Here is a 17,255-nt window from a genome sequence, read left to right on the forward strand (position 1 = left end):
TTATATCTCTCAACTTGCATAAAAATTAACTCAGAATAGATCAGAGACCTGTAATTTAAACTGAAAACACTGAAACAAAGGATAAACACCAGGATATATCTATAGACAACAAACTTCTGAATAGGAAATAACCCAAGAATTGACAAATGGAACCATATGAACTTAAAGAGTTTTGTACACCACTAGCACCAGTACCACCAACAATAACAACAAATCAATAGAATAAATAGCCTAGAGAATGGGGTAAGTTTTCATCAGCTAAAAAAACATACAAGGAGTTAATATCTAAAACAAATAGTTTCAAAAATTTAAAAAGTAAAAAAAAAAAAAAAAAGAAAGAAAACAGTTATCACTCAGAATATGGGCCACCCATTTGGACAGATACTGTGGAGTTTTAATAAAAATGGCCCCCATAGGCTTGTATATTTGAATGCTTGGTCACCATGGAGTAGAACTGTTTGAAAGAGTCACAAAGAGTGCCAGGTGTGACCTTGTTGAAAGATGTGTAGGCTTGTTGGAAAAATTGTGTCTCTGAGTGTGGGCTTTGAGGTTTTACTAGCCCATGCCAGACCCAGTATCCCTCCCTGCCTCTGTATCAGGATGTAGAACTCTCAACTACTTCTCCAGCACCATGTCTACATATGGACTGCCATGCTTTCCACCATGATGATAACAGATAAACTTCTGAAACTGTAAGCAAACCTTCAATTACATGCTTTCTTTTCTAAGGGGCTGCCTTGGTCATGGAGTCTCTTCAAAGCAATGGAACAGTGACTAAGGCAGACAGTTTTCAAAGGAAGAATTTAAAAACGTCAATGAATATATTTTAAAATGTTTAACATCTCTACATGTCAGAAATATATAAATTAAAACAACTTTAAGATCCCATCTCAATCCCTGAGAATAGCTACCATGAAGAAAAAAAATGTGCAGAAAGAGGAACACTTTCATACTGTTGGTGAGAATGAAAGCTGGTGAAACCACTATGGAAATTAGTGTGGAAGCATTTATAAAACCAAATTTAGAACTCCCTTTTTACCCAGCTATAGCACTTCTGGGCATAAACTCAAAGGACTGTATATTCTGACAAATACATTTGCACATCCATGTTCACTGTAGCTATGTTCTTCATAGCTAGGCCCAGATGTCCATCAACAGACGAATGGATAATGAAAATGTGGTGTCTATACACAAAGGGAATTTAGTTGGCCATAAAGAAAAATGAAATAATTTGCCAGGAAAATGGATAGAAATTAAAACAAATTATTTTAAGCCAGTTAAGCCAGACTCAGAAAGACAGTGGCAGTACATTGTCTCTCATATGCACATCTTAGTTTCTGACTGTAAAATACATCCACATTCGTGGCAGTAAATAGGAGTAAATGGTAGGAAATGCCCAGTGACTAGAAAACAAAAGAGGCTCTAAGGGAGCTTGTGTGTGTGTGTGTGTGTGTGTGTGTGTGTGTGTGTGTAAGGAAGACAACAGAGCAAAAAGAAAGGGGAAATGCTAAGAGCAACAAGATACTATAAGGAAGTGGTGTCAAGGACATGGGGGACAGGGAATGAGAATCAACTAAAATGAAATATGTATTGGAATCTCATAATGAAGTTTACTAACTACTTTGTAAGCTAATTTAAACATTTTAAATTAAAAAAGCACTGAATAAGAGGAAATATGATGAGAGTAACAAGGAAGGAAGATGCCTCCAACCTAGAAAGTTCACAAGCTATAGAGTAAGGGGTTAAACAATGCCTCCCATAGGATTCCTAAACATTTACCTTCCTTGTGGTGAACCACTGGCCTGGGAGCTGGTCTCTTTATATGGAAAGAGGAGGTCTTTGTGTGTCCTGTGCCTGGAACAGGTCCATTGGAGGCCTTTGGAGTAGCCTTGGTCCCTCCATCCTGCAACCTAAATACCAACTTCCCCACATCCGCCTCTAGACAAGGCTCCGATTGACAGTCAGAAACAGGTCTGCTTTGGAACTTTCTTCCAGGATCAGTTTCCCCACTTTTCTGCATGGGTGGTTTGAGGTGCTGTAGAAGCTTAGGGGGATCCAGGTTGCTAGTGATTGTACCATTAGGAGTTTGATGGTGACTTTCATCTGAAAAAAGTTGGCACAAAGAGGAAAGATTAGAGATGGCCTTCAAAATTATTGTTTTGATGAACGCATAAATATTTGATCTTGAAAATCAGTACACAATTCCAAATTGTTACTAGGGTTCAAACTGAGTACATCCCACGAGAACAATCTCCATCTTGCCCAATTCCTATGGAGTTACAGCTCTCATTCAAATAAAGTTTAATTTAAGATTTCCATATGTCTTTCACCAACCCAACTAAGTAAACTCTAGTGTACCAAGCTGCTTGATTCAAGGGGATATGTAATTCAAAAAGGACAGTGTGCACAATCAATTGCATAATTTACTCTTTCTAAATAAATGTATCAACTACGTCTCAAGTAGTTCTCTTAAAAGCAATTTTTAAGGTTTCTCAAATCAAGTTAATAGACATAACAGCTTAATCTCTTCCTCCATCATGTGAAGATATCCTCAAATAGCCAATTTACATTCTTCCTCCAGCCTTTTGTGGTCCATAATATCCTATGAACATTGGAATAAGCTTTTAAGTGATTCTGAATATAGTTATAGCTTCTGAGAACACTAAATAACAGCCAGAGAATCTTTTTCTATAAAAATAAGTCCACACACTTAGTAAAATTTTGAAACCTTTAAGTTATTCACAATCTCCAGAAATAATCAATAAATTCCCCAGATTAATAATATCTACTTTATGGAAATTGTCACTTTCATTAATAATAGGAAACATAGGCCCAGGGGAAACAACCTAGTGATAGACCACTTGTATAGAATATGCAAGTATGGGTTCCTTTGCAGCACTACAAAAAATGAATAAACAGACATGTAAATAAAGCTATATTAGACTACAGTAGTTAAAGATACAGTCTCTCTTCAGCTAAAGGAAATGTATTTACCAGTCATAACACAGGGAGCTTACTTGGAACCTGTTTTATGTAAGGAGATAATTGGAAAATTGAACACTGACTAGACAACTGGTCTTAAAGAATTACTGTTCTGCTTTCCTTTCATTTAGATATAATTATTATAATGATCATTTGGAGTTACCTGAACTCTGACTGAGAATGGGTGGAAGGTATACATGAATCAAAATTGTTCAGACAAACAATAGCTTGAAGGAGTTAAAAAAATAATGATTTGTCTAAGAAAATATTACATTATACAGACCAAGCAGATTATATTTATAAGTATATATTTATATTCATATATATTCACATTTATGCATGTAATAACAATCAGTGAAAAAGGAGGCAATGAATGTGAATGAGAGCAAAAAGGGTATATGGGAGGTCATTAAGGGAGGAAAGGGAAGGGAAAATGCTGGAAATACATTAATAATCTCAAAAATGAAAAATCATTTTACAAAAAGAAAATATTTTTAAAGAGTAAGTTCAGTTTGTCTTGAGAATGTGTGATAAAAGATGTGAATAGTTAGATCTGAATCTAAGATAGTTTGGTGCTATTTCATCAAGGCCTGACTGCTAAACTTAGGAATGTTAACTCTGGTAGCAGGAAAGGTAGCACTGTCAAATATCTGTTTTCAGAACATCTGCTTGGGTTCAGTATTGAAAGCAGATTAGAAGTTTGTAGATGAGATGAGAATGACAATGACAATGACCTAAACTCGAAGCACCAGTAAAGAACACACTCTTATTTTAATAAATAGAATAGATGTAAGGCGTGCATGCATACTCCTATAATCCTGACAGATACTCAGGACTGTGAGTTTTGTTCCAACCTAGGTCACATAGCAAGACCCTGTATTAAAAAAAAATAGACTTAGAATGGCCAAGGATTTGATATAGGATATCAAAGGGTGTATGTATGATGATGGGGAAAGGATTCACTAAAATATTATTTACAACAAAATACACATTTGGAGATCAAATAATGAGATGCTACTTGTCAAGAAAAATGATGTTGAGACATGTTTTAAGAAGTACAAAGTTAAATTTAGTAGGTGAATGTGATTTGAGATGAAATGGTTGGGTGCAAATTACAGTCTTCTAATTTGATAGTGGTGTTAACTGAACAAATTACTCACCTCCACCGAGCTACAAAGACTTCTTTATATAATGAATCTCAGGTGCCTACCTCTTACTGGAACAATGAGGTTTATAGTAACTTAGTATGCCCTGAATGAAGAGGTCAGACTATATAATGAGCACTGACCAGAATATGGAGAAATTTGAGCGACCATTCATTGCTGGTGAGAAAATAAAATTGCACCCCAGCTTTGTAAATTAGCATGGTCATTCTCCAAAAGCTTAACTTTGGAATGAACAATATTTTCCAGATGACTAAAGTGAGACATTCACCCAACATCCTCAATATTCATCGCAATGTTGTTCATAATAGCTAAAACACAAATACAATTTAAGTGTTCATTCATTGAAAAATGAATAAACAAAATGTGGTATATTCATAGCCTGAAATACTATGTAGCAGTCTCTATATATATACACAGAGCCATATTGGGACTCATACCACATTGTAGTAACTTGACATTAGCCAAGGACAATCTCTGGCTTCAGGCAGGAATCTGAAATTAGGGTATAATAGGGAAGTAGGTTACAGCAGGAATTTTTATCCTAGTGTGGAGAAGCTCAGAGTGAAGGTTAAGTTCATTATTCCTCCAGGTCTAGGAATTCCTGAATTAAGCAGGTGACCCACCCAGCTGCCAGAGCAGTCGAGACAAGGACCGGCCGGAGAAGCTAGATGACTTCCACTGGAATTCAGCCCGGAGTCTGGGGGGAAGGGCTTGCCCAAACTGTTAAAAGGCCTGACCTCCATTAAAGTTGGGGCCTCGATCAGTAAAATATTGTCCTGGCCTTCTTTCTTTTCGCCCCTTCCCCATCTATCCCTCAGCTTCTGTTCCAGCAACCAGTTTGTAATAGCTGCAGGCAGCTATGGAATATAACATATATAGATTGCAGAATTATTTGCTAGCCATAAAGGACTATTCAGAATATGAGTCCATTTATATCACATTTTCAGAATAAATTAAGTCTCTAGGGATAGAAAGTACTTGCCAGAAGCTGGCAAGGAGGAAGAATAGGAAGGTTTCCTTTCAGGATAAGTCAAATATTTTCAAATAAGATGGTTGCACAAAATACACTGTACTGAGATGTACAATTGAAGAGGGTGGCTTTTGCGGCCTTGGAATTCCTTATCAATTCAAAAATAAAACACTAGTCAGTGTGTGTGTGTGTGTGTGTGTGTGTGTGTGTGTGTGTATGTGTGTGTAGACTGTAATCTCACTGAAATCTGCCACAAAGCCCTTATCACAGAACAAGGCAAATTGAGGCCCAGACAGGGCAAGTGGCTAATTCAAGCTTCTTAACAGGCTAATGACTGAAATAAAATTAGACCTTAACTTTACTGACCTCCAGCTTATTCATTTAATACAATTAATAACTGAGCACTTACTATGTAGCAAGTGCTGTGCGCTAGTGTAGGGGATAGAGTCCTAAATAAAGTGTCTATTGGTAGAAACTTTGATTTGGGAAAGTTATAAATAAATTCATTCCACAAAATAGAAAATTATGGGGTAGCAAAACATTCAGTGCCCTCATTCATTTTCCATTTTCTATTCCTTCTCTATGAAAGTGACCCCTCAAGCTATATAATCTGCTCCTTTTCATATTCCTAATATATCCATTCATTCACATTATAAACATGTACTAAATAGGCATAATGTATAGTAGGAATTGTCCTCAGACCTGGTAATAAAAAATACATCTAATATTATTATGGGAAAAATAGATACTAAATATGCCATCAAGTAGTAGCAGGTGACATGAACAATGGAAAGCAGTGTAGGGACAGGAAGGAATAACTTTTTAACTTAGGTGCTCAGAAAAACATCTCTACAAGGAGATGGTATCTGTAAACTTGACACCCATTAGGAATAGCAAGACTCATGAAACTAGAGGAGAAAGAGCAAAGGAGACAAAGTACATCAAGAAAGTTCAGATGAATAAGCAGGGGTCACAGAAACCAGCATAAAAAACAACTTTTATTCGAAACATGAAGAGAGGTCACTGAGAGTTTGGAGCCGAGGGAATGAGGTCATATGCTTCACATTTTTCAAAGGTTGTACAATTTACTGACTGCTTTGGAGACTGGATTAGAGGCAGTCAAGCAAGCCAGCAATGACAGCTGGGAAGAGGTGTAGAGACTCTGTGTGTGTGTGTGTGTGTGTGTGTGTGTGTGTGTGTGTGTGTGTGTGTGGTCAAAAGGGAAACTAAGGATTTAACATGTGATGTGCAGCCACCATCAGAAGGAAACACTGATGTAAGAGGAAAAGGAAAAGAACCAGGAGGAAAAAGATCAACATTCTTGATCCCAGTATTCAGGTGGCTAAAGCTGAAAACTGAAGTGTTCACAAGATTAGGGTCAGAAACAATAGGTACTCAAGCATTGTGGTTTGGGCTGAGGAAGGGGTGTGAGAAGCTTAGTGATAGAATGATCATTTGTAGTTCATTGTACAAAGTGTACAAAGTCCTAGGTTCCAGCCAGCACACTAAAATACAACCCAATTATGTTCTATTGTCACAAATTTCAAATTTTAGATCTCAAAGAGTCAATCTATGGAGAACATTTCAATTGGGGGTTTGGAGATAACAATAACTAGGAGAATGAAACCTGTATTAAAAAGTCTGGGAGTCACCTGCAGTAGTAATGCTGTCATATTTACATGTAGGGGACTTACAAAGATTATGTAGAAAACAAAATCATAGGGAAGAAGAGGGTCAAGACCTTTGTGTTGTTCAAACATATCAAAAGTAGAACAAGAAGGAAAACCAGAAGAGGCAGATGAGATGGAAGAAAAAGGAACAAGCCTGGTATCCTGAGAGCCAAGTTCAGTGCTCCACAGAAGAGAGAGTTGACAGACATGTTGCTCACTAGCTCACAGAACAGTGGAGTATTTGGGTTGGTCATGTGAAAATTATAGGTACCCTTAATAAAGGTGGTCTGAGTGGAATGGCAGGGAACTAAGACTCACTTAGAAAAGCTGCAGTCTCTTCACTAACAATCACCCCATTGGATGCTGGTGTTTGTTTGTTTTTACATAGCTATATCTTTCTCTATCCTATAAGCTCCATGAACACGGGGGGGGGGGGGCATGTGGCATAATTTCATCTGACCTTTAGAATATTACTTAGAACATAGCAGCTATTCAATCCATGTATCTGAATTACATTCCCAGAACATTAACAAGAGCCTTTCTCATATATTTCGATGTATTAGAGTAACCTAAGAATAACTTACATTTAGTGCTAGCCTTGTAAGGAGCATTTAGCTTCCATTTAAGATTCACCCTTGCCCCGTCAACTGCCAATAATCAAATTTCCTCTTAGAATATGAACTATAAGCCTTGCTTCTCCTGACTACTGACTACTAACATGCCAAAGAAGTATAAGAGGTCCATCATTGTATGGAGCAAATAGCCACACTTACATCTCTCCCCTTTAATATCTTCTTTGTATGTAATCATAATGCTGAAGCTAACCACTGACCTTCATTTTCATCCAGGGAAGAAGTATAGAACACTGTCTTTTCTCTCACCAAGCGCTTCGAGATTGTGATTGGTTTGTGTCTTCTTGCTGTCACTCGAGGAGGAGGCACTGGAGGTACTTGGCTATCTTCGGGTGGACCTAAATAAATCTGTAAAGAAGGAATGAAGATATCCAGGAGACAATTAGCCAAAGGACTCAAGGACGCATTCCAGCAGTGTGTCTGGTCAAACCCTGTGAATACTAAAATGGATAATGGAACTGAGGAAAATTTCTTCCTCCCTCTAAATACCAGCAAGCACTCCTATCATGAAGAGTACACAGCAGTGGCCCCTTATTTGTGGAGAAGTGTGCAAAGAAAAGGCAACAAAGCATCCCTGGATTTTGTACTTACTCCCAGCAAGACTTCAGTGCATCTACCTTTGAGCTGCCTCATTAAGCATCCTCTCTCATTCGTAATATGAAGATAAAAGCAACTACCCAACAGGTTGTGGTAAAATGAAGTGTAAAGGGTTGTCAAGCTGCTTTGTATTGGTAGAGGTGAGGGTAAAGGGCTACTAAACACACTCATGTATACATATACATATATGCACTCAATATTTCTGAAAGAGCACTTCAGGATCTAGATCCATTGTTTGCCTCAATGCTGATGAAGGGAGAGAAGAATGTTGGTTTTATCTCATATTATTTTGTCCTACAGACAATTTCATACTATGGTATGTTAATTGTTTAAAACATAGAAGTAAAAAAAAAAATTGAAAATCCCAATTGCCTTGGATGTTATACAGAAGTAGAGCTAGAGCCGTATACAAGTAGCTGTGATTAGAATTGTTAATGTGTAGGATGTCTTGTAAAAGTGGGAAAATTAATAGGAATATTGCATGTAAATCACAGGCAACAAATCTTACAAGGTTGAAAGGAAGAGAAAATAAAACAGTAGTAAGTGGATGAATGTTGAGGTACAGAACTCTAGGTCATATATTCAGTTCTCCTATCAGTATTACTATTTGAAATAGCTAGCTAGCATTTTTGCAAGCTTCTGCTCCAGTACTATAATAGTTACAAATATCCCTCATTATAACATACATACCACAACCTGTGCACTGACTGTTCATCATATGAAAACACAGCACTCTCTCCCCCACCCCTTCTCTCTGTCTCTGTCTGTCTGTCTGTCTGTCTGTCTCCCTCCCTCCCTCCCTCCCTCCCTCCCTCCCTCCCTCCCTCCCTCCAACTACCCATGTAGCCTGGGATTGCAGAATTCCAGTCAAAACACTCTCATAAAGGCCTTCCAACTCAATGGACCTAAACATTGACAGCCCTCCCTCTATCCAATACTTCCTATTTCTTTCTTCCCTGACCATTTGCTTCTATTTCTGTTATTTTGACTTTAGCGTTTCTTATCACTTTTTAAACATAACATTTCATGTCTCCTAACTAGATTGTTATTGTTGTTACTGTTATTATTGCAGTCGTTAAGATATAGCAAGTCCTCTTATGACATTTTCGTATATACTTACGTTTTTGTTGACTCCTTCTCTTCTCTCCCTCATCTCTCTGCACCTGCACCCTCACCAATGTCTTATCAAACACTCCCATACCCAGCATTCCTCTTCTCTTGTTCAGACCACACACATGATCCATTACCCTTCCAGCTCCTCTGTCTTGAAACCACTTTTGTCTCCTTTCACAGGCCCCTTTCCAGTTTCTTGGCATCTACACATGTTTACTCCCACATAAATTCACATCTTTAAAATTTTCCAGGATCCCTATATGAGTGAGAAGGCAGTGTTTCTCTTTCTGAAATGGGTTGCCTCAATATCTTTTCTAATTCCATCTATTTCCGTGCAGATTTCATTTTTCTTTATGGTTGAACACAATCCATTGTGTATGTGTATCTCATTTTCATTATCCATTCATCTGTTGATGGACATCTAGGCTGGTTCCATTTCCTTGCCATTGTGTACAGAACAGCAGTAAACAAGGATGTGAAAGTATCTCTGTGGAAGGGTATAGAGTCCTTTGGGTAAATGTTCAGGAATTGGATTGCTGATTCATATAGTAGTTTTATTGTTAGTTTTTGTGCTGGATAGTTTTATGTCAACTTGACACAGCTATAGTCATCTGAGAGTAAGGAACCTCACTTGAAAAAAATGTCTCCGTAACATCTAGCAATAAAGTAGTTTCTCAGTTAGTGATTGATGGGGTAGGGCCCACCCCATTGTAGGTGATACAATCCCTGGGCTGGTGGTCCTGGGTTCTATAAGAAAATAACCTATACTCCCTATACATCTGTGCCAAATGTGCAGCTTGGTGTTCATGTAGTTGCCCTAAGGAGAAGAATGGGTACTGTCTCAGTCTCTGTTTCCTGACATTAGATCTCCTTCTCCCCCACTTGGACTGCCTAGACAACCTCAGTGGGAGAGGATGTACCTGTTGGGACTATATTTCCTTGAGTGGAGTGATACCCAAGAGGACTCTCTTTCTTTGAAGAGAAGGTATGGGAGCAATGGGGGGAGGGATTTGTCAGGGTGGAATTAGGAAGAGAGGAGGGAAGGGAGCTGTGATTGGGACTATAGTGAGTAAAATAAAATAAAATAAAAGTTGAGTATACTATGTGGAACAAGACAGTAATTGGTAGCCCCCATGGCCTTTGCATCAGTTCCTGTGTCTGGGTTCTCTCCGTGTGTGAGTTACGGTCCAAGCTTCCATATTGAAGTGTGATATAGAAGCTTAAGAAAAATAAGCCCTTCCCTTTCCATTTTGAATTTGATCATGGTGTTTCATTACACCAATAGTTACCCAAATAAGACAGCTTCTTTCTTTTCTTAAAAGAAAGCTCCACACCAATTTCCATTATGACTACACTAGATTTTAAGCTTTATAAAAGCAAGTCTCCTATGTTCACCACTGTCTCAGACACCCATGAGAGCAACTTGACCTGGTGATTCAAAAATCAAGTACATTATGAATAAGATACACAAGGCCAAATGCCCCCACCTCCAGAAAATACCATTTCAACTACTCATTCTAAGATATGGCAATAAGTCTTTATTTTCTTTAAGTCTGACACAAGAAGAAGAAAAAAAATAAAAGAAAACCACATAAAAGAAACACATGCACCAATGGTTTCTGACCATGGCAGCCCTATTTATAATAGCCAGAAGCTGGAAAGAACCCAGATGTCCCTCAACAGAGGAATGGATACAGAAAATGTGGTATATGTACACAATGGAGTACTACTCAGCAATTAAAAACAATGAATTCATGAAAATGGAGAGTGAGTGAGGTAACACAATCACAAAAGAATACTCATGGTATGCACTCGCTGATAAGTGGATATTAGCCTAGAAGCTTGGAATACCCAAGACACAATGCACATATCAAATGATGTCAAATAAGAAGGGAGGAATGGCCCCTGGTCCTGGAAAGGCTTAGTGCAGCAGTGTAGGGGAATACCAGGACAGGGAAGTTGGAAGAGGTGGATTCGGGAACAGGGGGAGGGAAGATGGCTTATGGGACTTTTGGGGAGGGGGGATCCAGGAAAGTGGAAATAATTTGAAATGTAAATAAAGGATATATTGAATTAAAAAAAAAAAAGAAAAAATCAAGAACTAAGAGAGGTTGGAAAGCAGACAAGCCATAGTGTGGCCATTTACTTAAATGATTTTCTCATGTAAAATATTCTTTTCCTTGGATAGCCCAGAAGATCATGAGTGAATCCCAGGTAAAATATTCTTTCATTTTTACTTTAATTAATTAACTAGTTAATTAATTTATCTACAATCGTGTATGTAGGTATGACCATTCATGAACTAAAATGTGGATGTCAGAAGAAAACTTCCAGAAGTTATTTTCTTCCTTCCACTGGTTCATCTCAGGGATCAAAGTAGGAATATCTTGTTTCCCTTACCCAGTGAGATAGCCCACATACCTTTTACTAAGTTGCTAACTGATACATAATAATAGATATCAAAGCTGTTTAAATGACATGGAATAGAACTAACAGATTTCTATCATTAGGTGATTTTTAGGTGATTTTAGACAGGTCTTTAACACTTCTTATCCTATTGTTCTTTAAAATATTGTTCTATATTTTTGTGATGCACACAAGCAGGTCATCAAAGTTTAAAATCTCATTCTTTGAATAACGTTTTTACAGCCCTACTATGGTATGTAGGCCATACCTCCCATTACATCCAAGCTGAAGAAGCAGTTAGGTTTAGTCAATGTTAATGACAGGCATAATATAAAGAAAATGATTTTCCTACAAAGCACACATAATCACAGATTCATATTTTACTTAAAAGGCATAAATTATGAATTTCTGAAGGATTAAAATAAATCTAGAAAAAGACTAAAATCATTTGTTTATAAGTTTGAGCCTTAAAATGTGTGCTCATTACACTTTTGAGGTCTTTATTTATGGAGATTGTTCACTGACTGTATGATAGAACCTGTCTTAATCAGTCCAGATGAGAATATGTGCTCATGTCCATCTCTAGTCTGTATCATATCTTCCAAAGGAAGAATGAACTGGACTATTGAGGAAACACAGTATACATGTATCCATTGTATACTTAACAAAATGTCAGGTCTCCTGCTTTGTCACTGAACGTTTACCAGGTTTCTTTTTTAATAATATTGTATCAGAATTTAAAAAATAAAGAAAATAGAAAATAAAAAAAAGAGAATGTAGCAATGACAACTAGTGGTTTCTGAGAGGTGACAAAACAAACAAGGCCAGCCTTGTGGTGACTATCATACTTGTAAATGGCAGAGAACTCTGTAGACCATAGCATAGGAAGACAAGCCCAAGTAGAAAACAACAGCACCCTTTCTTAGAGGTGGAAAAGATGAGGAAATAAGAATTTATCATGGAGAATACCAGAGAGCAGAAAGTTTTCTTAGCTACCAAAAATTTCAAAATACTTCAGATTGAATGCAACCCCAATAGAAGTAAGCTTTTTAAAAGAAATAAGCTTGTTTGACAATTTATATGAAAATGCAGAAAAACCTAACCAACATATAAATTTATGATACTCAAGACAGTGTGCTATTGGTACTGGTATCAGGATGAACTGATACATCAATGGAACATAGTAGAACATATAAACATAGACTAATAACTATATAGATTTTTTTCCCCAGAAAGGCAATTCAGTACAGTTTTGTATTTCCTCTTTAAAGAACTCTATTATCTTCATGAGATAGGATTTTAGGTCAGCATCATGGTGTTCAAGGGTGTTGTTATATACAGGGCTTGCTGTGGAGGGAGAACTGGATTCTGATGATGCCAAAGTACATTGGCTTCTGTTGCTTATGGTCTTGTGCTTGCCTCTTGTCATCAGGTTCCCTCTGATGTTAGCTGGCCTGGGTCTCTGTCTGGAGCCTACCTCCTGTGTTCCTGGGTTGCTGCAGGTCTACTGAGAGGCCTGTGACCCTGACTGCAGCATATTTCTTGGGAAGTCTCTTACGGAATGATCTGAATTATTAACTGGGTAATTATGATGAATATAAAATCCATAGAAAAAGAACAATATCAGAAAGCTACATGTTTCTACTTATAAAAATAGAAAAATTAACCTGTGTTGTTAAAAAGTAATCAGTAGTTTCTCAATGTAGGAAACAGGGAAGAATCTTCAAGGAAACCAGAGGAAAGTATAGACGTAGACAAATACGCCCATTCACCTGAAGAAGATGATGATTTCAGAGATGTGTAGATATATCAAGACTAAATTGTATACATGGTAAGTATGCTTTATCTTATGTAAGTTATAATTCTATACTCCTATAAAACTGTATAAAATGTAGTATACAGTCTACACATCCACAAATAGTTTTAAGTGCTTTTTTGTTTCATAAATATTTGTAAGACTATCTTTGTATTAAGATCTTAAAATATATTGTCACTATTTTTCTAACTACAGTTTTCTTTTGTAACTTTTAGATAACATATTCCTGTCAAAGTTATTTTGCATCATATGAGAGAGGGAATTTTAGGCTTAGCAAATAAATATAACAGGCAAATTTGCACATTATACCATTAGTATAAACCTTAAAACTAATCCAATTATGCTTTCCTAAGCAAAATATAAATGGTAGCTATTATGAAAAATAATTAAGTTAGAAGAAAAGATACTATTAATACATATTAAGGCAAATTATGAGAAAAATACAATACACATAATAGTTAAGGAGCTAATATCAAATAATAAGAAATAAGCAAGCTGCTAAAACAGAAAAATAGACAAAGACATTTAAAAATACATAAGAAAAAGAAAACACTTATCTCAGAAACATGAAATTTTAACAACTTCACTGGCAATCATAAAATGCATATTAAAAGACTAATACATCATGTTTCTCAATTAGACTAAATATATTATACAGAACTAGTAAATAGATGGACAAAAGCCATTGTTATAAGCTTTGTTGATAGAGTGGTTTGTTTTAGCTGTATTTGAATTCATTGAAGCAGTGACTGTAAGTGTTCTTTTGATTATCAACACTTCTAGGGCTCTCACTGAGCAAAAATACCAACATAATTATATATGCTGATAACTTCCATGAAACATTACTTAAATGAAATTTTAAAAATCATATATCAAAGATGGCTATGTAAATTATGATTCATCTAGAGGTAAGTATTATATAACTATTAAAAAGTGATGTAGATTCATAGGAAATAACATGAAAAGATTTGGTAAATGTTTTAAAGTAGCTAATAGGGCAGTATAAATATGGCAGCATAATTTAAATATAGTTTTGTATGTGTATATATTAATATTTACTTGCTTTTTAGTGCCATTTAACAAAGAATATTTTATGAATCTAACAGGCTTGGGTTCAAATCTTAACCTGTATCATCTGTTACCTAATGATTTTAGATAAAAGTATTTAACTTCTCTGGGCCTCAGTATGCCAATCTGTCCAAAGACATTACACCCATCTTCAAATACAATTATAACGGTCTAGTGGTAAATGTAAGTACTTTTCTAGCATTAATTCCCTTCTCCCTTCTCCCTCCTCCCACCCCAAGCACCTAGTTTAAGAATGAATTTCTCAACTAGGGCCAATTTTGTCTCCTGGAGCATCTTTAATGTTGCCAATGAAATATTTTGTTGTCACAATTGTAGAAAGGGGAGTGGTATGTAGTCAAGAAAGGCCAGGGATACTGTTAAACATCTCATTCATGTAATACATGGGACAATCTCCACAGCTAAGGACTATTGGCCCAAACTGTTAAAATAAAGTCAAGTTTAAAAAATTTTGCTCTATTAAAACTAAATATTAATGGGAAATAATTACTAAATGTAGATAGGATACAAGAAAAAAATTTACCCTGGATTGTGTTTCTGAATATACTTTGAAAAGGTTGAATACAGTGAAGAAACAGAATACATACTGTATTGGTGGGTTTTTTTAAACCAACTATCTGTGTATCTAGTCACTGATCCATCAAATACTTCAGATAGCACTAAAATGAGTACAATTCCCGATGAGATCCTCATCATTGCAACAATTACTTAATCCTTTCCTAGCAATGTCTTCCCCATTCCTTTCCACTTTCTGTTTGACTCTGAGCCTTGTCCCATGTCTTTCCCTGATTCTCAATGAATCTCGATCTTGTCCAGGATTGCACTTTTGGTGCTCTTGCACCCTCATGAATATAGACTCGCCATGGCAGTTCCATCCATTCTCACTTCCAACATTCCCAGACTCGGCTAATGTTTTCTATACCAATGCATCAGATTCTCAGTGATGAAATGATCAATCAGTACACAGTGATGCCATGGCCAACACAGAAGCATCTCAAACATGTTAACAATCATCACCACACTTAAGTCTTTTCTAACTTATTAACTAAAGCAACAGTAATGTCTTAGCCAGAAATCTCTATATTATTCTAACATCCTCCCTCTGTCTCCCATTTCACATCCATTTAGTCAGTAAGTTCTTCCAACTACACCTCCTTATATCTCTCCAATGTCTTTCTTATGCTTACTACCACTGCCTTCCCTCAGAGTGTCATGCTTATTCCTGATTACTACATAGCCTCCTAATTAGTCCTTCAGCTTCCAGTCACTCCATTCTTAAATCCATTTCCTCCGCTATATGCTCTATGCAGGGTGATCTACCTTAACTCAAATTTAACTATGTTGTTCCTCAGTTTAAAATATATCGGTGACCCCTCACTGTTTTGAGGATAAAGTTCAAATACAAATCCTTAATTAGCAGGGGGTACTCTAAAACCTGCCCACTGCTTATAGTCTCCATTTTCCTGTAGGGCTCCCTTCTCCTCAGACTATCACTTAGCTGAGCTATGATAGCTCTTTCTGCTCTTAGCTGTTCAGCTCATTGCCTTTAGCTCTTTGCTCTCTCATCCTTCTATGTATCCAGGGCTTCTATGACTGGTAGACCTCATTCCTTTTTGTGGTAGAGGCTACTCATTGTGCATCCTAACACCCACCTTTTGGTTCATCCTTAATAGAGAGCATTGTGTTTTAGCTGATCACCCATGCCTGCATTTCTTAGCCTCTCTTTTTGTAAGGTGAGGCCATGAAACTATGCTTTAATCAGTGGAATATAAGAGAAAAATGGTGCATGCAACCCTTTGAATTGTGCTTTTACAAAGAAGCTGGATATGTTCCATTCTGCCTCTTTTCCATTTCTCTCTGGATGGAAAAAATGACAAATGGAACACTAACTAGAACTTAAGATGTTTAATCCATGTAATGAGGATGGTGAGATGTCCTATCATGGACTGTCTCCTCTACTTTTCTATATAAGATTTTAAAAATGCTCCTTTGTAGAAGACTTTTTTTTAATATTTTTATTTTCTATATTCTTTGTTTACATTCCAAATGATTTCCCCTTTCCCGGATCCCCCCTCCCCATATGTCCCATCAACCTTCTTCTCTCCATCCCTTCTCCAATCACCTCCATCCTTTTTCTCTGTCTTTATATTCCCTTCCCATGCTAGATCAATCCTTTCCAGGATCCGGACCTTCTCCATACTTCTACATGGGAGTCATTTGTTATGCAATTTGTGCCATGGGTATTCAGAGATTCTGGGCTAATTAATATCTACTTATCAGAGATTGCAGAAGCTGGAAAGAACCCAGATGCTCCTCAAAGGAGGAATGGATACAGAAAATGTGATATATTTACACAATGGAATACTACTCAGCAATTAGAAACAATGAATTCACAAAATTTTTAGGCAAATGGTTTGATCTGGAAAATACCATCCTAAGTGAGGTAACCCAATCACAAAAGAATACACATGGAATGTAGAAGACTTTTAATATAGGAGTTTGCTAGTACCTCAATTACTCTTCTCTTCTGACGTTCAGGATTCTCCTTATGAATTGACTATTGGGAGAAAACTTCTGTGGTCAGGTGTGCTAGTGTACAAGTGTGTTCCCAGCATTTTAGAGGCTAAGCCAGGAGGATGAAGGGTTCAGGCCACCCTGAATCATATAGCTTCATATTTTACCCAAAGAAAAAGGACTGAACAGCAAAGAGGAAGATGAGAATGAATAGTAGGAGAAAGAGATGAGGGAGACGTGGGGGAGGGAGGTGGTGGTGAGGATGGAGAACCCACCACCATTTCTCCATGTACTTCGATTGAC

General features: G+C 37.0%; 1 protein-coding gene across 1 annotated transcript in view; it reads right to left on the minus strand.

Annotated features, from left to right (window-relative positions):
• Positions 1-17,255, minus strand: part of Ophn1 (oligophrenin 1) — a 353,532-nt gene that overhangs the window by 22,014 nt on the left and 314,263 nt on the right. Inside the window, exons 20-21 of the mRNA XM_052171168.1 lie at positions 7,621-7,768; positions 1,780-2,103 (exon numbers count right to left, since the gene is read on the minus strand). Of these exons, the coding sequence (XP_052027128.1) occupies positions 1,780-2,103; positions 7,621-7,768 (472 nt within the window). The remainder of the gene's footprint in view (positions 1-1,779; positions 2,104-7,620; positions 7,769-17,255) is intronic.

This window comes from Apodemus sylvaticus, chromosome X (assembly GCF_947179515.1).
Source record: "Apodemus sylvaticus chromosome X, mApoSyl1.1, whole genome shotgun sequence".
NCBI classification, from domain to species: domain Eukaryota; kingdom Metazoa; phylum Chordata; class Mammalia; order Rodentia; family Muridae; genus Apodemus; species Apodemus sylvaticus.